The sequence below is a fragment of the Zootoca vivipara genome, chromosome 3 (genome assembly GCF_965207765.1).
Source record: "Zootoca vivipara chromosome 3, rZooViv2.hap1.1, whole genome shotgun sequence".
Lineage (NCBI taxonomy): Eukaryota > Metazoa > Chordata > Lepidosauria > Squamata > Lacertidae > Zootoca > Zootoca vivipara.
The window spans coordinates 69,986,777-70,012,864 of NC_142586.1; the positions used below are offsets into that span (position 1 = coordinate 69,986,777).

Here is a 26,088-nt window from a genome sequence, read left to right on the forward strand (position 1 = left end):
CCCCCTTTGCTCCAGACTCCAGAGCGACGAATCTGCGGGGACTCGTCTCGTCACTAGCTCAGTTTAGGCGGTTGTCAGGGAGAAGCAAGATGGCGACCGCGACGGAGGAAGACACGGAGCTGAGGGATCTCCTCGTGCAGACGCTCGAGACGAGCGGGGTGCTGAATAAAATCAAGGTGAGGAGCTGGCGGGGAGCGGGACGGAGACTTTATGGAATGGAGGGGAGCGCCTCAGAAATGTGTCGGTGTATGCCCGCCTGACGCCGGGAGAGGCGTGCTGTGCATGGAGGTGCTGGTGGCGCGGCCCTCGCGAGAGAGCGGGTCGACACCAACGGCGCTAACGGACTCCCAACTGTCATCCCCGCCCTCTGGACAATGCCGCTTAGGCATAAGTGTCGCGCGCTGCCTTTCGCTTCGTGGCGCATGCGTGGAACTCCTGAAGCGATAAGAGGGTTGGTTGGTGGTCATGAGAACATAACGGAGAGACTTCCCGCCCCGGAACAAAGGCCTGTCCCGCCGTGGTCAGCCAGGTGCCCCATAGAAGCCCATAAAGCAGGCCGTAGGAGCTTTCTTTCCTGCTGTTGCTCCCCAGCATCTGGTATGCAGAGGCATACTATTTTCTGATTCTCTTATGCTCCAATCCTCTTGTAAACCCATTTAAGTTGGTGACCATTCCTACGTTTGGTGGAAGCAAGTTCCACAGTTTAACAGTGCTGTGTGAAAAAGTCCTTCTGTTCGTCCTGACACCATTCAACTTCATTGGGCGATCTGAGTTCTAGTATTATGAGAAAGGGAGATGACTTATTTTCATGATTTTTCCACAGCGTATAAACTTTTTGTTTCCCCCGGTTCTCACCTTTTGCTAAAAACATTGGGTGACCACTGACCAGAACTACACAAAGTATCCAAAGTGTGAAGATAGCATAAACTTATAATAAGGCATTACAATATTGGCTGTTTTAGTCAATATTGGACGCAGTGCTACAGTCCCAGTCTCCTCTTTACCAGCCTAAACATACCCAGCTCCCTCATAAGGCTTGGCTTCCAGACCTTTGATCAAATTGCCCTCCTCTGCACACACATTTCAGCTTGTCAATATCCTCCTTAAATTGTGCCAGTTCACTCATATTGGGGAGTTCCTTTTGGAGCTCCTCCCAATCCCTCTTTGGTTTTGCCACCCTATCTCTAGATAAGTTATGAACACCACAGTGTGCACTTTTCTAAACTTGCACTGTAGGTTTTTAAATGACTAAAAACTGACTTTAAATTGATCTGAGGGCAACACTTACACTTGATAAGCTGCACTTAAAGCTGAAGCTGAGAATACACTGACCTTGAAATGAAGGCTGAAGCCATACTTCTGTTTGTTGATTGACTTTTTCATTTTAGTTTGGTCTATGTTTTCATTCTTTACAGTGTAGAAGTAGGAGGGATCACTAATATTTAATACATAGTTGTTAGATTGTTTACTGTCTGTCAGGCACCATAAACAAATTATTGTTGTTTAGTCGTGTCCGACTCTTTGTGACCCCATGGACCAGAGCACGCCAGGCACTCCTGTCTTCCACTGCCTCCCACAGTTTGGTCAGACTCATGTTCGTAGCTTCGAGAACACTGTCCAACCATCTCGTCCTCTGTCGTCCCCTTCTCCTTGTGCCCTCAATCTTTCCCAACATCAGGGTCTTTTCCAGGCAGTCTTCTCTTCTCATGATGTGGCCAAAGTATTGGAGCCTCAGCTTCAGGATCTGTCCTTCCCATGGGCGTAGGCCGGAGGGGGCAGTTGCCCCCCCTAGAAGCAGGGCCGCAGGCCAGCCTGCCCCGCTGCCCGCCGCCGCCCGGTGCCTTCTCCCTGGCTGGCTGTGGGGCGGGTGGAGGGAAAGCCAGCTTTCCCTCCACCCGCCCCGGCGATCGCGGAGGGGGAGGAGAGGGTCAGAGCAGCCCGATTTCGGGCTGATCCTGGTGCCCCCTCGCCCCTGCCGATCGCGGAGGGGGAGGAGGGGGTCGGAGCAGCCCATTTTCGGGCTGATCCTGGTGCCCCCTCGCCTCTGCCGATCGCAGAGGGGGTTGGAGCAGCCCCATTTCGGGCTGATCCTGGCGCCCCCTCGCCCCTGAACGACCATGGCTTTCCTTGCCCCACTGTGGCCCCTCCCCCCACCCCTTGGCCCTTCCTTGCCCCTTGGCCCCTCCTAATTTTGATCCTGGCTACACCCCTGGTCCACTCAGGGCTGATTTCCTTAAGAATGGATAGGTTTGATCTTCTTGCAGTCCATGACATATATTAGCTAGAATGTATAGCATTTCCCCAAGACACAGGATATATGCTTTCCAATAGCCTTTGGGCATTTTTATTTCGAATTTAACTGCTTCTCTCATTCTTTGGGGTTACGCACACATTACCGTCCAAGAAAAAGGTTTATAGATCTTACAATGATAAGTTAGCACAGTCATTTACTTGGGTTCATTTTTCAGAAGCAGATGCAATGTGTGGCAGTCTCACCTTGCAGCATGAGACAGTTCATTAAATATTTGGGCTACTTGCTGTGTAGAGAGGGTAGGCATGAAGTGAATGTCCCTAGATGGAGTAGGAGAGAAGGGGTGCAGGATTTGAATTATGGATGAGAAAGTGTCAGTGGAAAATGAAGACCCCCAACAGAAGGAGCCTGAAGAAAGGAAACCAATCCCATGGGTTAAAAAACTTTACTTTTTGCCGATTATTTTGATTGATTTTCTAAATTTCAACCCAATCTCCACAAATTATTACAAATTAATACCAAATTAATACAGTTTTGATTAAATGACTTCCCTCTTGCCTTTATTGATGTGACCCTAACTTCTAATATTACTATGTTAAGTATTTTACATTATCTCCAGTTATAATCCATTACCCAAAATTATCCCTTGTCATTCGTATTTTTAGCCATTTCCAGTTGTGTCCAAACATTATTTAAAGCATTTACATACTTTTGTACAACTTCAAGTGAGAATATAATACTTCTTTTCCTTTCATTCTGTATATGAACTTTAAATACATGTGAGCAGGATACTGTATTTTAAATGTTTTTTCTTCTTGGTTTTATGTATCTAACTGATTCGATTACATATTTGCATTCCACTTTTTCTACAACAAATGCTGAGCTCAGAGCAGCTCATAATAATCACAATAGCATTAAAAAACAACAACATTGCAATCACTAGATCAAACACAATAGCATATATTGTCTGTTTGTATGTTGTTTTGAGTTGTCCTGAGCAAGATAAAGTGACTAGCAAATTAAATTAATAAAATAATGATATTGTTCCAAGTTCTAAACTGGCTACTTTATACAATGTGTGAAGGGTAAGTAAATAGAAAATCGGTGTCCCTAGACTCTTTCATGAGTATTGACTTGACTTGAACACTTGAAGTGTCGTTCACATGGCTTAAGTGCTGCTATGTGGTTTTCTGTGTTGTAGTTTAAATGATGGAGGTACTGTAGCCCTAACCATACTTCCGTGTGAACAGTGTTTCTGTGTGAATAAATTGGACCCTTCTGTGTGAGGTTTGTCTTGGTATCAAGTTTTCTTAATATATAGTTGCAAAATGCTATACATTTACCGGTATACAAATGCTGGCTCTCTGTTACAGGCAGAATTGCGAGCAGCTGTATTTTTAGCACTAGAAGAGCAAGAGAAAGTAGAGGTAAGGAGCTGCCAAAACAATGAACTTTTCATTTCATATAGATGTCAAAAAGCATTAAGAAGCATAATAGAATCCTGTGTGACCTCACAACACAAGTTCTAAGGAGTCAAACAAGTGTCCCTCATTGTTATCCTCGGAAGCCAGCCTTCAGGTAGAAGTATAATCACTGAGTTATTGCAGTTTGTGTTACACCTAGGTATGTCTTGGGTTGTGGATCTTATTTGTTCAAGCATCCCAAAGTCTAACCAACTGTTTCTGTCTCCCAAGGTAGACAGTATAGCTTGAGATGCTGAACTCTAGGGCTACTGCTGCAAATTGAAAGGAGGAGAGGGAAACACTGTGCTTTCTCCTTACTTTAAAGTCTACAGTTGATGAAAGCCAAATGCTCCAGAAAAAAACAGGGTGTTGTTTCCCTAGCCTTTGGCATCATCAAGTAGGTAAAGAATGAGTCAACAGTAAATAAAATGGTGCTGCTGCTGCCAACTTACTTCCAGAACTGAAATTTCAAACTTTGTGTATTGTTGCACAAAACAGAGCATTGGTTATTATTTAATGTTTTATCCTGCTCTTTTCTTCCTAGAATACCCAAGTTCAGCTTGGTTTGGGCATTCAAAATCAATCACTGCCAAATTCTGGTAGTGTATGATATAGGCGTAGCTTCACCATGAGGATGCATAAGCATTCATCCTCATATATAGATAATTGTTATATACCTGTTTTATATCTCTGTCTGTAATCATTAATTGTTCTCATTTTTTCGACAGAACAAAACACCTCTGGTAAATGAAAGTTTGAAAAAGTTTTTAAATACAAAAGATGGTAAGCTCTGTCTCTCCAAATTCTGTTAACTTTCTATCATCCCTCTTAATTTAGTTCAAATTCCATCTTGTCAGCGTTTGATTGACAGAATCTGCAAATTCTACACTTGGCTATACTTTTGTTGGCTGCAAGTATAAGCATAGAACTTCAAGCAGTTTCAGAGTGAAAGTTTTACTCATGTCAGACCTTTGAATGATAAAACTGGAGGAAGGGAAACTAAATGGGAATTTGTAAGTGGATTAAAAGCTATACTTGGACCTGGTACTTTTCTGTATGTTCTTGAGCAAATCATTCTTGCTTCTCCCTATGTAAAATAGGAATAGTAAGCTATCAGGATTGTTGTAATGTGTAAAATATTTTGAAGATTTAAAAGGCTTAATAAATCCTTTTATTCATAATAAAACCCAAACTCAAGTGAAGGATATAGCTTTACAGTTAAAGGCCAGTCTCAGCAACCTCAGTGGAAACAAGGCTGCATTTCATATTTAAATGTAGGTTATAGCAAGTTTGCAGAGTGATTATTCATCACATTTGGAAAATGGATGTTTCTGGGGAAATGTGCTCAGTTAAATTGCTAGGGTTTTAGGGCTAAAGTAACTTGGAATTTACAGAAGTGTGTGTCCCCGAAATAAGACTTTTGTTTCTAGAAGATTTTAAATGGATGGGGAACTGAATCTAGCTTGTGGATCAGATCCCTGATTCTTTCCCCCCCCCAACCCATGGGTCAACTTTGAAAAGTGTGCAGGACCTAAAATCTAAACTATTTAAGCATTTAGGAACTTGTATACAACATCAAGTGTGAGGCAGGTGGGTCTGGTTTGTGGGGAACTGCCTTAAAGGCCAAATTTGGACCCATACTGGGCCACATTAGACCCATGGGTCAGAGGTTCCCCACTGCTGGTGTAAAGCGAAGTCCTCCTGTCTTTGTAGGCCTTCATAAAGGAGTATTTCAGAGTACAGTATATGACTAACACAGTACATAGCATCACACTGCTTTTTATCTAGCCCTACCTCCACCCATTTCTTTCTCCATTCTTCCTATTTTCCCGTTCTCAAGTGTAGCATCACTACCACTGGCTCTTCCTTTCCTTGTCTACCTTCATTATAACCATGCAATGAAAAGGGTTCCCTTGCCTAGAATTTCCTTACTGTTCACCTGTCCCCACCCACCCAATGAAATATAGGAAGACTTATCTACAAACAAATTCATTACTGAATGCCAAAAGCATTTTTTCACTTTATCATACCTGTTTTGTAAACAGTAGCACTTAACTCACATTTCAACTGAAAATAGTGAATCCAAATGCTATACAGGAAAACCAAATGTGACTCATTTCTTTTGTAGGTCGATTGGTGGCTAGTCTGGTTGCTGAATTTCTTCAATTCTTCAATCTTGATTTTACTTTGGCTGTCTTTCAGCCTGAATCAAGCACAGTAAGTAAACATTTTAATCATAAGAACACATTAGAGAATAACACATTATATTCATTTTAATTCTTATAACAACACATAATATAATAACACATTTAATTGTTATAATAATACATTATAACACAATAATTTGACCAAAAGGCTTGAAATTATCCCACCCTCAGTTTTGTCCCCAATTTCAGTTTTCTGCATCATCCCTCCAGTTCATTAGCATGTTTACTTAGGAGTAAACATTGCACACAGTGGGGCTTACTTCTGATTTGACAAGCATAAGACTGCAGAGCTAATCTGATTTCCCCCTCCCTCCAAAATACAATAGAACACTGTTTAAACCTTTGGTTTTGGTTTTGAATAAATGGGGGAGGATATTAAGAACTTTAACTTGAATGTTGTGCTCATGCACTTTAGGGACAATTTCTTTTTCTGTCAATCAGCTGTCAAATCTTGAATTTGAGAAAGAACAATTGAGTAAAATATATTGTGTTAATGGCCTGGAATGCTTTATGCTTATTTTTAGTTAAATGGCATTGAGACTCGAGAAAATTTAGCACGGGACTTGGGAATTATAGAAGCTAAAGCTACAAAAGAAGCGCCCTTACTGCTGGAAGTGATCAGAAGATGCCAGCAGAAGAAGGGAGTGTCTAACTTTGGAGAGGTAAGGATTTTGAAAATGTGTAGTATTTTAGTTATACTAACTTTCTTGATAAACTGTTTATCTTGATGTAGGCATGCTAAACAAACTATGACAAGCAAATTAAATGTTTATTATTGGTGTGTTTAAAATTGTTTATTTTATATTCTAAAACTATTATTTAGGTAGCCCCTGTAATATCTGATGGTATACATTCTCCTCCAAAATCATCAGATGGAAGATCTAACATACACTCATTGCCAAGTAAGGTAAGTCAGAGTACTGGAATTAAGCTTAATATTATTTGAGAAGCACATTTTGAACTTTCAGGTTTTTTTCTCTATTCATTCTTGTCTATCACGTCTTTCATTTTGTTAATAGACCCTGTTTGACTTTCTAAAGAGGAAGTAAGATATCAGGGAATGATAAAGACAGATATTTGTTCAATGAAATAAAACCATAATCTGATGGGGTGCAGGTATAAATTAGAAAGAAGTTGGAATGTGGTATTATAAAACTAGAATGACAATGTGTGATGTGCAATTTTTGTTGCTACTTCATTTGAGAGGCAGAGCATGAATAGCTGAAAAGTTCTACTGCTTTCCCCCCCCCCCACTCCTGCTGCTACAGTATGCTGTAGATAAACTAGCCAAAGTCTGGATGGCCATGTAATTCACATGCAGGTATGTGGTTTATCTGAAGGAATCAAAAGGTTACAAGTGTAACCAAAGTTTGTTCTTGGCTTATTGTTCATGGTTTGTTTGGTGAAATCAAACCACAAGTACAGGTTCAGCTGATATGACAAGGCTCTAGCTTCTTTTGCCTATGCTAGGAGAGAGAAGGAGCGCTGCAGAAATTTGTTTTAAATTGTGGTTTAATGTAATGTGCAAACTAGGTCATTGAAACTTAATGTGGGGGGCAGTCTGTACCAGCTTTCTGTTTACTTAAGGTTGCTTGCCTGATTTGAATATTATGGATTTATTGAATTACCTGTATTTGCCTTGATACATTGGGACCCAGGTGGCGCTGTGGTTAAACCACTGAGCCTAGGGCTTGCTGATCAGAAGGTCGGCGGTTCGAATCCCTGTCACGGGGTGAGCTCCTGTTGCTTGGTCCCAGCTCCTGCCAACTTAGCAGTTCGAAAGCACGTCAAAATGCAAGTAGATAAATAGGAACTGCTACAGCGGGAAGGTAAACGGCGTTTCCATGTGCTGCTCTGATTTGCCAGAAGCGGCTTTGTCATGCTGGCCACATGACCTGGAAGCTATACGCCGGCTCCCTCGGCCAATAACGCAAGATGAGCGCCACAACCCCAGAGTCAGTCACGACTGGACCTAATGGTCAGGGGTCCCTTTACCTTTACCTTTACCTTTACCTTGATACATATTAAATTGTGCAAGCCTACTTGCTGGGGAAATTAGTTTTGTAGACCATGTGGACCATATGTGACTTGTTTATTTTCATATTTGTTCTTGTTTGTTCCTTGTATCGGTTAAGGAAGGTTAGATTTTTAGTAGTGTTGATTTTTTCTTTTTCCTATTATCAAATTACAACTTAAAAGAACCGTGGTGGCAGCAAGTTTGATTTTTTAAAGGCTTGTATCAGTGTCACTCTATGCCTTGGTTGTAGGAGCAAACAGATTTAATGAGATACATGTCTGCGGGTAGAAGACTAACTGTTGTTGATTGGCTCTGTGTTTCTAGTAGTTTTAGCAAAACCAAGGAGTGTGCCAATACAAAAAGGAGGTATTGACTATCCAGCAGAATATTAAAAAGAAATTTCACCCTTGATTATCTTGATTAAAGCTTTACATTGTTAGAAGAGTAGTGGTAGTGGCACCCGCCCTGTGGAACGCCCTCCCAGCAGATGTCAAGGCAATAAGTAACTATTCTACTTTCAGAAGACAGCTGAAGGCGGCCCTGTTTAGGGAAGTTTTTAATGTTTGATGCTGTACTGTTTTTAATATTCGGTTGGAAGCCGCCCAGAGTTGCTGGGAAAACCCTGCCAGATGGGCGGGGTATAAATAATAAATTATATTATTATTATTAGAGTTACTGAGAAATTCTTTGCAACCTCTTTGCTTTTCTGTTTTCTACCTTGTCCCAAGAGACTCATGTTTCTTAACCAGATTCTTGCTTATTTTAATAAAGACTGAATAAAGAATGCTATACATAGAGAAGTACTGGACAGAGGTAAACTAACTGAAAGAATTGTTCCCTTAGGCATCTAGTTGACCACTGTGAGAGCAGGATACTGGATTAGGTGGACCACAGGCTTGATGGCTTCTTACCCATCTAGTCCACCATTCTATTTCCAGAGGCCAGGTGCTTGCTTCTTGATCTGCTGGAGAAAAAGAGTATTTAAGTACAAATGACGATTCTTCCACCTCTCTTTGGGGAGCATTGGGGTTGCAAGAGAAAATACCAGAAGGCAATAAGATGATCAGGTCATAGGAATCATCTGTTTTGTAGGTGACAATATAAAACTGGCATGAATTGGTAAGACATCTGCTGGTGTTGCTGTGGAACAGAGACGATCCTCTTACCGGCTAAAAAGTTGTAGTAGCTGTGGTTAAAACAGAGAGATTATGTATTCAATGTGATGGTGAAGAGCAAATCACATTCACATTCACTCTTCACAATCACTACTGATGTGATTGTGAAGAGCAAAAGGTACCTTTGTTTTAGCGTGAATGAGCTGCTTGTAGGACAGAGAACAGAGATTACTTTGTCTATATGTAGAAACAACATTGCAGAGAGAACTTCTGCCACTTACTTCATCAGTGAAGTGGAGCCCTGTAAATGTAAACCCAACCACACTCTGATGTGTTGAACAGTAATGTCTGACTTCCTGTAAGCTAATGTTGTTTTATGTCTCTTGGCATCAATAACATTTTCCACCATGTTTACATGTATCAGAAAGCTGTTGCCAATCCTGACTCCCTAGTGCAATGCATTGTTTAATGTTTCTGTTTGCATACATTACAACGTTAGAAAGAACATGTTAACAATTTGTCATGCAGCCCAAAGTCTTTGTTAATTTCTTGGAACACTTAAAGTAGCAGCTGCTTGTTCTAGCTTTGGAGAATTCCTTTTATGGGTTTCATTACCTGGATAACTCCCACACCATCATTTCATATGAATCTTCCTTTATTGGGGGCAAGAGGATAAGCTGGGTGAATTGGCCCTTTCTTAAATCTAGGTGAAAAATGTTCTCTGCACAATGCCTTGTGTGATCCGAAGATAAAATCTTGACAATACCTGTTTTCTTTTTTAAATGCAGTTTGTTGAAGAGTAAATATTGAAAGCAAGGTGGCGGTATATTCACAAAAATTCACCCCAATTGTTTTTCCCAAGTCACTTTTTAAAGGTTTCTAAATGTTTATAGCATCTTCCAGTGCTTGGGTAATCATTTGGGATCACAGGAACTATTAAACTTAACAATGTGCTAGTAATGTTTTTCTGAAGATAAAATGTTTTAGTGGTGTTTTGTGAGGATACTGTTGTGGATACAGTAGTTGTAAGAAGATTCTTTTGAATCTTGTAAGAAGATTACAATTGATGGCTATCTTTTGTTAGGCTGCTGCGAAATACTAAAGTGTTTGTTTTTGTTTGTGTGTTTTAAATGATGTCTTTCTGAACACTGCTAAAATGACTGATGGTCAAAAGGAGACTGTCATAGTGGTGCTGTCGGTGTTGAGAAACTGGAACATGATTTTGATGTCACATGCTAGAACTTTTTGGTTTGCTAAATTATACTAGTTTAGAACTGTTTTAACTGGCATGACTTCCCGCAATGAACAATGAAAATGTTTTGTTCAAGGTGTCTAAGTAATAATTGTAAAATCTGCATACTGGCTGTGGTCTCATTTAAGGTTTCAGTCTGAGTCTTTAAGCACAAGTTGCACATCTGTGAACAGAATTCTGTACAGAGCAGCAGAGGGTACATGACTCAAGGCATTTGAATCCTACCAAGTGCTTATAGTCTTCCTAGTAGATAAAAAAAAATGTCCTGTATAGAGATGTAAAGCAACCAATTTGTTTTCCTCAGGGGGAAATAGAATTAGTAATACTTCCTTATCAAACCTACATATATTTTATTACTTTTCACAACAAAATATCACCTTTTATAACTTCACATATAAAATTGTACTCTAGCATTTTTATGGAACTTGCACACTAGTCCAGTGCTCATTTACTCATATGTAAAACCCACTCTTTGATTAGTGTAGCTTACAACATCAAAAGTATAAATGCCTTCCAAATAAGAAAGGTAAAATTGTACGTGTGCAAAGCATGGTGGAACACAGAATTTTTTCCTGTGGCAAGAAACTGGAAAGAAAATTTTGTAGATTATAATCTATAATGCTTATGAAATTTATCAGACTCATTCATCACATCTCTTGCCATATTTTATTTGAAGCCTGTGATTATTTTTAAATAGCTGGGAGGTGAAGTATTCTACTGGTCAAGCAGAGAGAGAATGTTGGTTAGTAGGCAAGGCTTTTAATCAAGTTTTTAGAGTGATAGCATAGATCTAACTCAAGAATCTAGATTTCACATAACATAACCCACATATAATTTATTTTCATTTTTGTGCCATTATTTTATTCTTGTGCTCAGATACCAAGGTATAAAGGACATCGTAAACAGAAATGGTGCTTGGACACAACTGAGCAGGTAAAATGCATGAGGAGAAGAAACTGACAGGTGCTTCTAGTTCTACCTTTAAGAAAGAGCAGCTTGCACTAAAAATCATTGCAACTGACTCATGGCATTGTGCAAACTAACTCCACAAATATGTAGATGTAACACAGACTCTGTGGCACAATATTAATTACATTATGTAAATTTAATGCAAAGCTTATTAATAAGCTTTACCTCATTAAAGGTCTAACCCACAAAGCCTAGGGCTTGCTGATCAGTTGGTTGGCAGTTCGAATCCCCGCAACGGAGTGAGCTCCCGTTGTTCGGTCACAGCTCCTGCCCACCTAGCAATTTGAAAGCACGTCAAGTGCAAGTAAATAAATAGGTACCGCTCTGGCGGGAAGGTAAACGGCGTTTCTGTGCACTGCTCTGGTTCGCCAGAAGTGGCTTAGTCATGCTGGCCACATGATCTGGAAGCTGTCTGTGGACAAACGCCGGTTTCCTCGGCCTATAGAGCGAGATGAGTGTGCAACCCCAGGGTCATCCGTGACTGGACCTAATGGTCAGGGTTACCTTTGCCTTTATATTTATGGAGTGGCTGCTGGCTTGCCTGCCCTCCTTCATGCATTTTATGACTCTCCGTGCAGTTTTTGTATCAAAAGGTCACATCTTTGGATTCCAAAACTTTAACAATTAGGTATATTGACACAATTTCTTTCAGTAATGTTATTGTATATTGTTAGTTCTTGGTTAACTGAAGGCCAGTTCACACATTAACTCATGAAATTATATCCTTTCCTACCCACTTGGAATTCTGAATGTTTCTACATACCAAATATGACTTTAAAATTTAAAGCATTTGCCTGACCTTCACTTTGCTGAGGATAGAGGACCCGATAATTCCCACCCCCAAGGTGAGGGGCAGGCAAGCAGCTGAGGACTATCTAACTTTCCCTGAATAAAGGGAGAACCTTTATGATTCCAACCAGGCAGACCAGGGCTGAGTTACATGTGGTTGCTCATTAAACATATTGTGTACTGGTGCTAAGATAATGGGAGTGTGTATCTTTGATAATCTTGAGTGAATTATTTGATCTGAAACATTTCAGTTTGGCTGTTAGGATATTTGGACCCTTATACAAAAACAGCTTTGTGGCAGAGTTGCAATTAAGATTTCAAGGAATAGCCACCCATTTCCTGTTTCACTTACTTGAATACAGTACTGCTGCTCCTCTGCTCCACCCCCAGCCTTGTGCATCTTTTGAAAGCCAGTCCAGAAGGCATGAAGAGAGCTAGGAAAGGATGCTTTTGTTGTTTTCCTGTTTTTCCTAGGAGGTAGCTTTCATATTCCCTTCTTTACCCTGTTCTGAAGGAATGGAGAAGGCAAAGACTACACCATCAAGTAGTGTATTTATTTATTTGCATATAAAGTCTATAAGCCTTCCTGTAACAGAAACTATTGGGAGATTAACACGATAAAAAAATGAACACAATTACAATTGAAATGTGTTAAAAACAGATAATTTGCCTGGCACTAAAATATGTTAAAGTAGATACTAGCAAAGTCTCTCTAGGGAGCCCGTACAACTACCATGGGGATACTAGCAAAAAACGTATTTTCACGCATAGCTACTACCTATACCTCAATTGGCAGAGTCACTTAGAGCAGGCCTTGGGTTATGAACTGAGGTTCTAGTGTGTGCATAAAGGCCAAGTAATGGATGACTGCACTTGACCTTTAGTTCTTTTTGAAACACTTTACTGCAGGCATCCCCAAACTGCGGCCCTCCAGATGTTTTGGCCTACAACTCCCATGAATCCCTAGCTAAGAGGACCAGTGGTCAGGGATGATGGGAATTGTAGTCCAAAACATCTGGAGGGCCGAAGTTTGGGGGTGCCTGCTTTACTGTCATTGGTCATTGGTTTGAAGGCTAGCAGGCATTTGTTGGATTGCTTTTTAAAAGTGTCTCAGAATTTTGTCTATTCTGAAAGCAGCTTTTACTTTCAACTGAAGTCACATCTGCACCATAATGTAAAGCACATGGCTTCCTCCAAAGAATTGTGGGAACTGAAGTTTACCCACATGCAGACACACTTACAAACTACAGTTCCCAAGATTCTTTCAGGGAAAGCCATGTGCTTTAAATGCATGGGGTGGATGTGACCTACGGTAACTCTGAACCAGCTTCATTGGTGTGTATTCAGGATGAAACTAGACAGTCCCCAGCTTTATCTTTGCCTCCTATTGTGTGAATGCCGGTGGGGTGGGGGAGACATTTGCATGTGTGCAGTGATGCTTAACCTTTCTTCCACCCTGTGATGCTTTTCTATTTTTTTATTAGTTTCTAATTTGGTCTTAAGGTTATATTTTCCTAGATTCATTATGTCACCTCCACTATTCTATAAGCTGTCTTGAGTAGTTTTTAATGAAAAGGCAAGATAGAAATATTTTAATAAATATATCAGTTGGACAGATAAGCAGAGGAAACTGCTTTATACTGAGTTTGACAATTGGTCCACCTAGCAGAGTACAGCTTACACTGTGTAGCAGTGGCTGTCCAGAATTTCAATCGGGGGTCTTTCTAAACCCTACCTGAATATGCTGGGGATGGAACCTGGAACATTTTGCATGCAAGGCACATGCTCTAGCACTGAGCTGTGGCCATTTGCAACCTTTTTCAGTGGCCATTTCCCCCTTATAGCCAGATCAAAGATAAAAAATAGGCCCCCAGCTGAAGAATTGGGAAGGATTGATAGGTGGGGGAAAGGCAAAGGTTAAGCACTCCTACCCTCTTGATACTGCACTAAAACCCACCTTAACCCCCCTTCCCAATATTCTGCTAGGTGGACCAATTGCTATTAACTATATAGCAGGTGTTTGGGGAATGATGTGCCTACCTGTTTGCATTGCATAGTTTTTTTCAGCCTGTAAATCTTTATGAAAGGACAAGGGTTTTGGTATCATCCTTCTACGTAGGATGCTGCTACTGAGAAGTGGTAATAGTAATGCTTAGTATTTGTATACCACATTTTAAGTGTTCAGAATAGTTTTTAAATCATTCATCCAAAGTTGTAATTTGTTTCACTATATGAAAATTTGCATTAGTCAGCCTTCAAAATCTAGATGAAATTTCTAGATGAGTGGTTAATGGCAATTTACCTGCTAAAACTACTAAATTGGTTTCAGAACTGGTTACAATGAAACTGACATAAATGCTTAACTATAAAATTGTATCAGATTACTAATGCAAAAATTCTATTCTAAGAAAATTGTAGCTTTGTTGAATTGTGAGAGTCTGAAGAAGAGTTTTTGATACGACACCTTTTAAATTTTTAACTCTAGTACTCTATATGTTTTATATTTGGGTAAGGGACCTGGATTTAAAAGTAATCGCTGACACTGCTTATGCAGATATTGTTGGCATCTGTCTGTCTTGGGAAGAGTGAGCCTTTGGGAGTAAAGTCAAACCATTGGAGAATTACCTGCTGTGGCTATAGAGAACAATACAGTAGAGAAATATTTTTATTACAGGTGGGGTAGATGAAGTCATCTTGTTTTGGTGCTACAGGTGTGCCATGACATTTCTTCCCTCTGCTTCTCAAAGTGGTCATTCCTCCTCTGGTCACTGCTGTGGCTACATGACCTGTCTCCAGCCACTACAATCGTCTGCAAGGGATTCCCATACCAGCCTTCATGTCACATTTGCAGACATCTTTTAACACAGAATTGGTCTGCCAGCAGGTCTAGTGCTCCCTGCTATCTTCCATTCTGTGTACATGACCAAACCAGTGTAGATGTCACAGAGACAGGGTTGCAAACATGCTGGGAATGTGGGCTTGGCAGAGCACATCTTTCTTTGACATTTCGTTTTCCCATGTGATGCTGAAAATCTTCCTGACGCAGCACAAATGGAAGGCCTGAGGCATTGCTTCTGGCGGGTGAAAGTTGCCCATGACTCACTTCCATAAAACAGTATATTCAGCACACAAGCCTGGTAGACCTTCATCTTGGTCTTGGTTGTTAGCATCACATTTCCCCATACCCTTTTGGAGAGATGAGCCATTGCTGTAGCTGCCTTGCCAATATGTTCGTCCAGCTCAACATCGATTGAAAGGTTGCTGGTTATGGTGAAACCCAGTCTACCACCTCAAGCGTGTGGCTGCCTATGCTGATGTGTGGAGTGCTGGCTTGGAATGCTGGTGATGTCCTGACCCCTCAGGCTGATAAATAGGTTGAACTCCATGCAGGCTTGGGCAAAACGGTTGGTGCAGATGTGGAAATTAATTTACCAATCTTGTGAATGAAAAATGATATTGCTCAAGTGAGTAGCAAACATCTCAGAGCTTTAATAACTATATCTGTTACAGGTTAATAACTATAATAACCTAACTTTTTATGCTTTTATTATATGGCATTATGATTTTATTGCTGTAAACTGCTTTGATGTTTTTTATGCTACAGCAGAATACACATATTTAAAAAAATTAACTACTTTTACAAGATTCTGAAACTGGCATTTCTGTCTACACATTGCAATAAATTTAACAAATAATTGAAAAACTGTTGAAGTGACATTTTGCCTACTTAACTGTTGATGTACTACTGTATGTTCTTTTTTGTATACAAAATGGATTATAGCTCAAGGGAAGCAAATTATATGACTTGTTTAAGGAAATGGTTTGTTTGTTTTTTTAGGTTACTGGAACAAGTCATAGTGATACAAGTATCTTGTCTGGAGAAGCAAAGAGCAAAGGCAGCATTCACTTCTTACCCAATGAAACAAAACTAATTTCTCAACCAAACAAAGATACAGATACCAAAGAAAAGAATAATCTAGCAGTAGAAGAAGATACAGAGGGAGATTCCTTCTTTGATGATCCCATACCAAAACCAGAACAAACGTATGACTGGTAAAATGAATGAACTACAACTATGCATGTTTCCTTTAGACAATAAAACAGTCAGACATTTTAGGCTGGAGGATGCTGCACTTTTGTATTTTAGAATAAATAAAAGAGAGGGTTCATGTTTTGCACAAAATGTAGAATAATAGTTTGTTGCAGTGCCCATAGATTGCCTGTGTGTTTCCCCCATTTACAGAAATCACTTTTTTCAAAAATAAGAAAATATATTTCCTACTAGACAATAGAACTCTGTAATACAGAAATATTTATATTCATGTCTTTATATATGCAGATGTATTTTGTGATGATGACACCATAATGGCTTCAGTGTGTTTGGAAAGGCTGGCGGTGTCAGGATACCAGTGCTTCATCTTAGAGAATGATGGATGAAGCCCTGCATGCAGCAGAGCTTCAGAATATTCTGTCTAAAAGTAGCTTTGTGCATCAACTAAGCTGTCCCAGAAACTAAATGGCACTCCAAAACCCGCCTCCAACACAAGCCAATACTTATCAAACTCAATGTCACGGCATGACAGAAGTGAGACTTGATCAAGCAGATCCTGGACTAGATCAGCTCAGCCCCTCCCTAGTCTTGGAATGCTCTGTTTCAGGGCTTTCTGCTAACTGCTGCCTCCAGGCATCCCACCAGCAGGCAGCCTGCACTTTTGGTAGTCTGCAGACTCCAGCTTAGCTGGGAGAGGAAAGCAGAAGACACTTCAACCCTGTCTCAAAGTGAGCAACAAGCTGATGTATTGAGGGGTGTGTGTGTGGATTGCTCTGCCCACATGCAAATGGTATGCTGTGCTCATATAATTTCCCTTGAGGCAAGTGGAAATATAGTAACAACCAAATGGTTGTTATTGCATACTACTTTATACAGGTTCAAGGAATAATCAACTGATGCCATGTCAACTCAGATTTGCTTCTTCTGAAGAAAATTTTACTTGAATTCAAAATCATAACATGGTTGATACAGTTTATATTTATATCTAAATCTCTTCCTCTGGGTTATGTTGATAAAACATCACATGACATAAACAGTTACACTGAAGAAGCTTTGGGATAGGGAATAGATGAGAATGTGTACAGAGCTTTTCTTGCCACATAAGGCATTAAGAGCCATTATTCATTACTCAGTGGATGCTGCTTGTACCTATTTTGTTGTCTTGGTGTAGCAAATGGTATAGTCTTGTTTCCTGTTTTGTCAGATGGAGCATGTTAATGAATTTTGAAGCAGTTAGAAAATGATGTATCTTTCCCCCTTCCCTCCTTTTTAAAGGAAGAATGACTCTATCAAGGAAGGAAATGCTTCTCTTTCTGATGTACCACCTATAAAGACTGGTCTGAGCTCTTTGTCTGGAGCACCTCCTCTAAAAAAGTCTGACAGTAAGTTATTGAGTGAGAAATTACACTCCCTTGCTCTAAATATTATAATAATCTTGCATTACAAGAGCATACCTTCACTTAGCTTTGTACATTCTGGTGTTGTTGTAAACAGTTTAAAGTTATTATTTTGCACCAGAAAAAGAGGATAGGTACCTGGCTGTGATAAATGCTGTGCAACCAGGACTAGTTGGCAAATAGTGATGTAGTGTTCTTGTGCATTGCTGGTTGCAGCACGTTACTCCCAACAACCAGTTCAGATGCTATAAAGCTAACCTGTGGACTTGCAGAAATTGTTGAATTCCAATTCCCATCAACTAGCATGGCCAGTGGTCAAGAATGATGGGAAATGCAGTGCAGTAACATCTGGAAGGCCACAGGCTAGTCACCCATTCTGTATATCCATTCAAATTTCTGCATCCCCCACTGTTCTTGTACATTGGTTCTAATTTATATAGCATGCATCTTTCTTTTATATGATCTGCTGACTATTATAATGGACCCAAAGCAGATTGCAATTTTTAAACAGAATCTGTTCAATCAGCAAAACAATCAAATAACATCTTAGGCACTTTTTCATTCTATATTTCTTGGATAGCTATCTGTTTTCAACTGCAACAGTCACCTTTTATGAAGTAGGAGAGTGAATTGTCAAGTATGTTCCCCAGTATTATATGAAGGTTGCATTCACATGTCACAGTAAGCTATAAATCATGACTTACTGTGCATAAACAAATCTCGCCTTCTTCGCTTCTCCCTACTCATTGCTAGGATGAAAAAAACAAATATGGCATTAAACCAGGGATCATGGTTTATTTCAGTACAAACAAACACAGTCTGTAGCCAAGGTTTTTTCTTGGCTTACTGATCATATTTTGTTTCCTTCCAGTCAATGGCAGTCAGCGGGGCACCTGGCTTCCAAACGGCAGACACCTCTCCCACTTACTAGGAGACAAGAGGTGCAGGGAGCTCATGGGGAGGGGGAGCAAGAGAGTCAGATTGGCCCTACCACTGGACCCACACTGTGTTGAGCTCCCCACACCTTGTCCCTTTCCTGCTCAGAAAGCAGTGTCGGTGCTTGCTATTCAAAAGCCAGGTGCGCAGTGCAGCCTTCACCACTAACTGCAACTGCTTCCAGTACAAGCAGGAAGGAGTAGTGAAGTGGGTGTAATTTGTTCATACATAGTAACTCATGGTTTTTGTCTTATCTTGACATGATAACATGAGCATAGAAAATCAGCGTGGCTGCTCTTATTACCAACATGGTAAAGATAAAGGGACCCCTGACCATTAGGTCCAGTCGTGACCGACTCTGGGGTTGCGCGCTCATCTCGCATTATTGGCCAAGGGAGCCGGCGTATAGCTTCCAGGTCATGTGGCCAGCATGACAAAGCCGCTTCTGGCAAACCAGAGCAGCACATGGAAACGCCGTTTACCTTCCCGCTGGAGCGGTCCCTATTTATCTACTTGCACTTTGATGTGCTTTCGAACTGCTAGGTGGGCAGGAGCTGGGACCAAGCAACGGGAGCTCACCCCATCACAGGGATTCGAACCGCCGACCTTCTGATCAGCAAGCCCTAGGCTCAATGGTTTAGCCCACAGCGCCACCTGGGTCCCATTACCAACATAGCAACTTCAAATTTTCACTCTTGTCATCTCTCTGGTTAACATGCATTTTAAGTAGGTTCTGTAGGAAGCAGTTAAACTCTTTTGATCTTCCTAACCTCTGTTTTACAGATGCAAACTCAATTTTGAAAGATGTAAAGAAGATGAATTCTAAATTTGGATCACTTGGACTAGGCAAGTAGCTCTTCAGAAGGACACCATTAAGAACTTTTTATTGCCACATCTTGTTTGGTAATTGTTCAGACAAAAAATAAAAAATATTTCTATACATAGATTAATGTAATAAGTTGTTTCAGCATTTGATGAAATGCTTTGCAGCATGTTAAAAGCTGTTCTAAAGTTACTATTTTTCAGGGGGGATCCTCATGGTACTCTTTTCATTGTTAAACTAGGTTGATAGCAAACACATCTTTCTAATTAAATACTGTATGCAATTTCAAGTTTTCTAATCCATTTTAATTATTTATAAGCAGGGGATGAAGAGGAATATGCTGATGACTTCAATAGGTAAGAGAAAATTCAGAGTGGTATACTTCAAGCATTTATTTGCATTTGATATAAGCATTTGATATAAGTTAAAAAGGATGCACATTATTTCTCAAAAAGGTTTTAAAAAGTTGTGTTTCCATATAGCTATACACCACACAAGCATTTTTGAACTATTTACTGCTCTTTTATGAATTTCTTGATGTTCTAATACTCTGGGCATGTTCACACATTATGGAAAGTCATGGCTAGCGAACATGCTGATAATTTCCAGTTTGCTCCTTTTTGTTATTGAGTTGGAACAAAACATGATCCTTGGCTTAGTGTTGTGTCTGAGCTGGGGATCATGCTTTGTTTCACAAACCTTTGCTCCAGGCAGTGATTTGTTCGGAGTGAAACAAGACCCTGATCCCTGGTTCAGATGTAACACTAAGCCCAAGGATCATGGTGTTTTGCTCTGGCTTGCTAGTAGAAAGGAGTAGAGTGTTCAACATAAACTATTAGCCATTGATTACTGTGTCATGTGAACACAGCCAATTATGTGCTTCCAATTTTAATGTGTGAAAATATTTTTTTTAATGAGCTGTCGTGGTTGGTTCTTGAAGTCAAGTAAATATACACTTCCTTAAGTTATCACATGGCACCAGCAATTCTCTATAGAATCACTTTGTGGGATGCGGGGAGCTCCATGTAAGTCACTGGCACTTTGAAGTAATGACTCCTGGTATTTGGTGAATTTACTTTAATGTAGGATTTTTTAAGCAGTTCAGCCCACACGTAACTTTGAAATTCAACATTTTATTTATTAGGTATTTAGAAATGTTTCTCGTAGATATTTGAATTTATAAGGCGTTCTTTAAGATTAAAGAATAGAGCTTCATTGTTTCAATCTTTTAACTTTTCCTCATGTCAGTACTAGTCATCGGTCAGAGAAAAGTGAAGCCAGCATTGGTGAAGAAATAGATGATATTTCCGTGGAATTAGACGACTTCAATACTAGTGATAAAGTATGTATATTATACTTTACATTGGGGTGGGCATGTATCCATTTTCATTCTCAGTAGAAAGCTATTTGCGTAGAATCCCATTTTTGTATTCTCCTGAAGGTTGCTTGTAAACATACCGTTATTGTGAGAAACTGTTAAGCCAAACAATAGCTGTATCTGTTTGCAACTGTGTTTAAGGGACCCTTGCCAAGTGCCACCTAGTGGGCCACCTACTTTAGTGTAATCCTCACTCCCCAGGCGGTTTACTTGAATGCAGCAGGGGTATTCCAAACAGTGCCTGGTGGTTGAGTTTGGGAATCAGCATTTCAATCCCACAATGCCCCAGAGCAACTCTACATCAGGGATACTGCTGGAAATTTAATTGATGGCGCTCAGACCTAGCCTTGCAGCACTGATTGGAACACCAGGCAGGGGATGGGATTGAAGGGCAGGCAAAGGGGAATGGGAGTTCTAGTTCACAACATCTGGATGGTACCACATTAGCATTCCCTGCCCTTTCTCCTTACGGTGCAGAATGAGTAATGTGTGAACTGAGCTCTGCTTAATTTATTTGAATGTAAGATCTCCCTAATAATTGCAGTATATTCTCTATTTGAAGGAGGATGAGAGGTGGAGGTTATGGTTTTGGGGATACCACATATTTCAAGAAGCATAGCACAGTATAGCTCACACATGCTTTTTCCATATGGTCAAAATAAGGGAGGGAGGGGTGGCACCTGAGACTCTGAAACATATTGAGATTTTCCAAGTAACTAACAGTCTCATGTGAACTTAATAAAGCTTAATACTTTTAAGTCTACAGTTCAGGCAACAGAATTATCTGTATGATATGAATCACTGTTCTCTTACCTCAGGAGTATTCGGTAGCCTCTCTGTACATTAACAAATGCCATTTCATTCTTCATTTTGCTTCAGTAGCAAGTATATATTGTAAAAGTTTATTTTTTAATCTTCACTGAAAAGAAATAAATAACGTGTTTGAGTATATGAAATTGCTAATATATTTCCCAAACTATGCATGAAATCCATCATCATGCCAGCAAACACAATGGAACTTCACCTTCTTCTCCTTATGCCTGCATCTGCTCCATCCTGGACCACAATCTGCTGCAGAGAGTCTCCCAATCTTCTGGAGCAGATTTTAGGGGCATGCTGTAGGGAAGAAGATAAGGGGAAGCCCTGTTGGTAGCATTACAATAATAAAATGGCAGTGGCACAAAGCTTCTAAATATTGATTTTAAAAATATGCTCTCCTTCCTTATTTTACTGAAAATTTAATGTACAGTACTAAAGCTGCTATCCTATACAATCTTTCCTAGGAATACATTTCATTGAACTCACTGAGACTTACGTGGGGTTGCCATATGTCCATTTTTCCAGGACATGTCCTCCTCCATCATAGCGATCCATAGTTAAAAGTAGAAGTTGGCAAATATGTCCTCTTCTTTGTTCTTTAAAATATGGCAACCCAGATAGATAGATAGATAGATAGATAGATAGATAGATAGATAGATAGATAGTAGTGTGTTGCCTCTTGCTCATAGGAAAGTACTTGAGATCGTCTTGATAGGAGTTTTTAATAGAAGATAATGTTTTAAAGAACAGCATAGCTATAAAATACACTGGATTTTAAACATCAGTTAACATTTTAATATTTTCTTTTCTCCTAGCTTGAAGACTTCACACAAGATTTCACCATTTCTCAGTTAAGTGGTGAAGCAGATTACCTAGAGGATGTTGCATGAGTAGAACAAGCAAAGATCTTAATTTGTTGACTTGAGGAACTTTGTAGACTATATTTTAAGACAATCACTCTGCTGAAATATCCCCTCCCAAATTGTGCCTTGTGTTTCAACAGAAACTCCCCCAACAAACTGGAGTTGGGGAAAGAGTTTTTAAACTTGGAAGAACTGAAAGAAGAAGTAATTTTGGAGTGTGGTATTGCGGTCTCGTTAAGCTAATTTGTATGTGTAATATGTCAAATATTTCCCAGAAAGATGTCCGTTGCAGGCGACAGACACATCAAGATGATTGATCTACAAGAATTCATAAGGGCAGAGATCTACAAAACAGATAAACAGTGGCAAACATGGCTTAATGTCATGGCAACCATTTGGCTTTTTGCTGAAGAACAAACAGTATTTCAACTTGCTCTTCTATTGACCTAATTAAAATTACAGTTTTTCTCTCTTAGCTGTTGAAATTACATTAGTGACCAGGAGATATGAACCAAGATTTTCAAAACTGACTTGTTAGAATGCCTAACATGAGGCATATTAAAATACTTCAGTTGCTGAATCATGAATCCCTGTGGTTTCTAGTCAGCTGGTCCCTTGTTGCAACTTAGGTGCTTAGTTTTGCATGGCCAAGATCACTAGGTACTTCTGAAAATTGCAGCTGGAATATGAGCCTTAACTCTAAACTTATTTTTATATATTTAAACATTTGTTATTCTAAGGTAGTCTTTTGTTTATTAAATTAATGAAAGTTATAAATGGTTGTTAGCATGAGGTTGGTTTTTTGTTGTTGTTTTTTGAAACACAGCTTAATACTGAATAAAACTATCCCAAGAACGACTGTTTTAAAGTTTGGAAATATTATGTGATGAGAACCCTTCACTTAAAATGATTGCGTGTGTGTGTGGTCTTTTGTTTTTTACGTGTGGATTTGAAGAGCATTTAATCTGGGCCTCTTTTAAGTTGTGGATTGCACCTGCATCAATTTGAATCCAAATATCTAAAAATGGCAAACATCTAAAGCATCCCTTTGTAAGTTCATTGAAGCCCCCTATGCAAATTAAGTTTCACCCCTAATTGTGTATATATTTGCCTCATTTATTTCAAAGGGACCTGTATGTATGTAACTGTGCAGAATTGCAGCTTTAGGCTGCAGTTCACCAAAGAATGACAATACGAAAGCTTCCAAATAAAGCACATAGGGAGGCTGTGTAGAGGTTGGTGGACTACTCTGGTGGACCGCATGCTTAATCTCAAATCATGCCCTACCACAGTGGGACTTGTCTGTGAGCAAATGTATGTGGAAACAGGTTTTAACCATAAGCTTTGTGAAATAGAGTCAGTGATGCAAAAGTTGATACAACTTCAGCAATACCTGCTGCATGATATGTTAATTTAAGTCCTGGTCATTTTGTGAAACTGGAATTAAAAATGTAATTCTTTGGGTACTGTAAAAAAATAACTTCTCAGATACATTAAGTAAAAAAAAAAGATAGCTTCTTTCTGAGCAGTTTACTTCTTGGTATAACAGTTATCGTAACAAATGTCAGTAAGCATTCATTTACTGTATTTGGCAGCATACTTTAAAGTTTAAGACTACAAACTTCTTTCTTAGTAGAAACAAAATAAAAATCCTTCCAGTAGCACTTGTAGAGACCAACTAAGTTTGTCATTGATATGAGCTTTCGTGTGCATGCACACTTTCAGATGCACACGAAAGCTCATACCAATGACAAACTTAGTTAGCCTCTAAGGTGCTACTGGAAGGAATTTTTTTATTTTGTTTCGACTACGGCAGACCAACACGGCTACCTACCTGTAACTACTTTCTTAGTAGTTGTTCTGGTAATCAGGACTGATGTGATTTGTCCATCATAGTTGAAGAACTAAATTTCACAATTAACTGATGTGATTGTTTCTATAGCTTGATATCAGTTGTGTGCCATAAATACAGTACATGTATTTTTACCATCCTCAGAACAAAATGCAGGGGTATATCTACAGCCCTGACACAAGGGCTAAAGGCTGGAACAAAAACATTGTGGAGGTGCTTGAGACTAGCAGTGTACAGCTCCCCCCCCCCCTTGCCTATCCTTCTGAACCATACACTGCTGTGGTATTCATTAACTGTGATGGCTGCATTCAACCCATGTCAGAGGCAGAAAGCTGGTGTATATTGGTTGCTGGAAATTGCAAGTGGGGAGAGTTCAGTTGCATCTGGTTGGCCCCTTGGAAAACAGGATGCTGGACTAGGTGAGCCTTTGGTATGATTTAGCACAGGCATCCCCAAACTTGGCCCTCCAGCTGTTTTGGGACTAAAACTCCCATCATCCCTAGCTAACGGGACCAGTGGTCAGGGATGATGGGAATTGTAGGAGGGCAGAGTTTGGGGGTGCCTGATCTAGCAGAAGCTTTAGTTCTCATTTATTTAGTACTAAACAGCTAGCAGAACTGACTTGATAATACTTTATTTCTCTATAGCTGGGAGAAGGAGGCAACATAGCAAGGGGTCTTTTTTGATCTTACAGTGCACCTCCCCTTGATCCTGACATTCATATACTATGTTGTTGTTGTTGTTTAGTCGTTTAGTCGTGTCCGACTCTTCGTGACCCCATGGACCATAGCACGCCAGGCACTCCTGTCTTGCACTGCCTCCCGCAGTTTGGTCAAACTCATGTTCGTAGCTTCGAGAACACTGTCCAACCATCTTGTCCTCTGACGTCCCCTTCTCCTAGTGCCCTCAATCTTTCCCAACATCAGGGTCTTTTCCAAGGATTCTTCTCTTCTCATGAGGTGGCCAAAGTATTGGAGCCTCAGCTTCACGATCTGTCCTTCCAGGGAGCACTCAGGGCTGATTTCCTTAAGAATGGATAGGTTTGATCTTCTTGCAGTCCATGGGACTCTCAAGAGTCTCCTCCAGCACCATAATTCAAAAGCATCAATTCTTCGGCGATCAGCCTTCTTTATGGTCCAGCTCTCACTTCCATACATCACTACTGGGAAAACCATAGCTTTAACTATACGGACCTTTGTCGGCAAGGTGGTGTCTCTGCTTTTTAAGATGCTGTCTAGGTTTGTCATTGCTTTTCTCCCAAGAAGCAGGCGTCTTTTAATTTCGTGACTGCTGTCACCATCTGCAGTGATCAAGGAGCCCAAGAAGGTAAAATTTCTCACTGCCTCCATTTCTTCCCCTTCTATTTGCCAGGAGGTGATGGGACCAGTGGCCATGATCTTGGTTTTTTTGATGTTGAGCTTCAGACCATATTTTGCGCTCTCCTCTTTCACCCTCATTAAAAGGTTCTTTAATTCCTCCTCGCTTTCTGCCATCAAGGTTGTGTCATCTGCATATCTGAGGTTGTTGATATTTCTTCCGGCAATCTTAATTCCGGCTTGGGATTCATCTAGTCCAGCCTTTCGCATGATGAATTCTGCATATAAGTTAAATAAGCAGGGAGACAATATACAACCTTGTCGTACTCCTTTCCCAATTTTGAACCACTCAGTTGTTCCATATCCAGTTCTAACTGTAGCTTCTTGTCCCACATAGAGATTTCTCAGGAGACAGATGAGGTGATCAGGCACTCCCATTTCTTTAAGAACTTGCCATAGTTTGCTGTGGTCGACACAGTCAAAGGCTTTTGCATAGTCAATGAAGCAGAAGTAGACGTTTTTCTGGAACTCTCTAGCTTTCTCCATAATCCAGCGCATGTTTGCTATTTGGTCTCTGGTTCCTCTGCCCT

General features: G+C 40.1%; 1 protein-coding gene across 4 annotated transcripts; it reads left to right on the plus strand.

The window, feature by feature from the left end:
• Positions 1-60: 60 nt before the first annotated feature.
• On the plus strand, positions 61-23,240 carry CEP43 (centrosomal protein 43). Of its 4 annotated transcripts, none has more exons than XM_060272818.2 (13): positions 61-176; positions 3,625-3,678; positions 4,443-4,497; positions 5,843-5,931; positions 6,446-6,583; positions 6,745-6,828; positions 11,182-11,238; positions 15,902-16,116; positions 17,390-17,496; positions 19,231-19,293; positions 19,593-19,626; positions 20,519-20,612; positions 22,283-23,240. In XM_060272818.2, exons 1-13 carry the CDS (start codon positions 90-92, stop codon positions 22,355-22,357), a joined length of 1,152 nt encoding a protein of 383 aa, XP_060128801.1. In that variant the 5' UTR covers positions 61-89; the 3' UTR covers positions 22,358-23,240. The 4 variants fall into 4 exon arrangements, with proteins under 4 accessions (XP_060128801.1, XP_060128802.1, XP_034964458.1 ...); XM_060272819.2 differs by having other exon boundaries at positions 15,902-16,107; XM_035108567.3 differs by lacking the exon at positions 11,182-11,238.
• Positions 23,241-26,088: the final 2,848 nt, after the last annotated feature.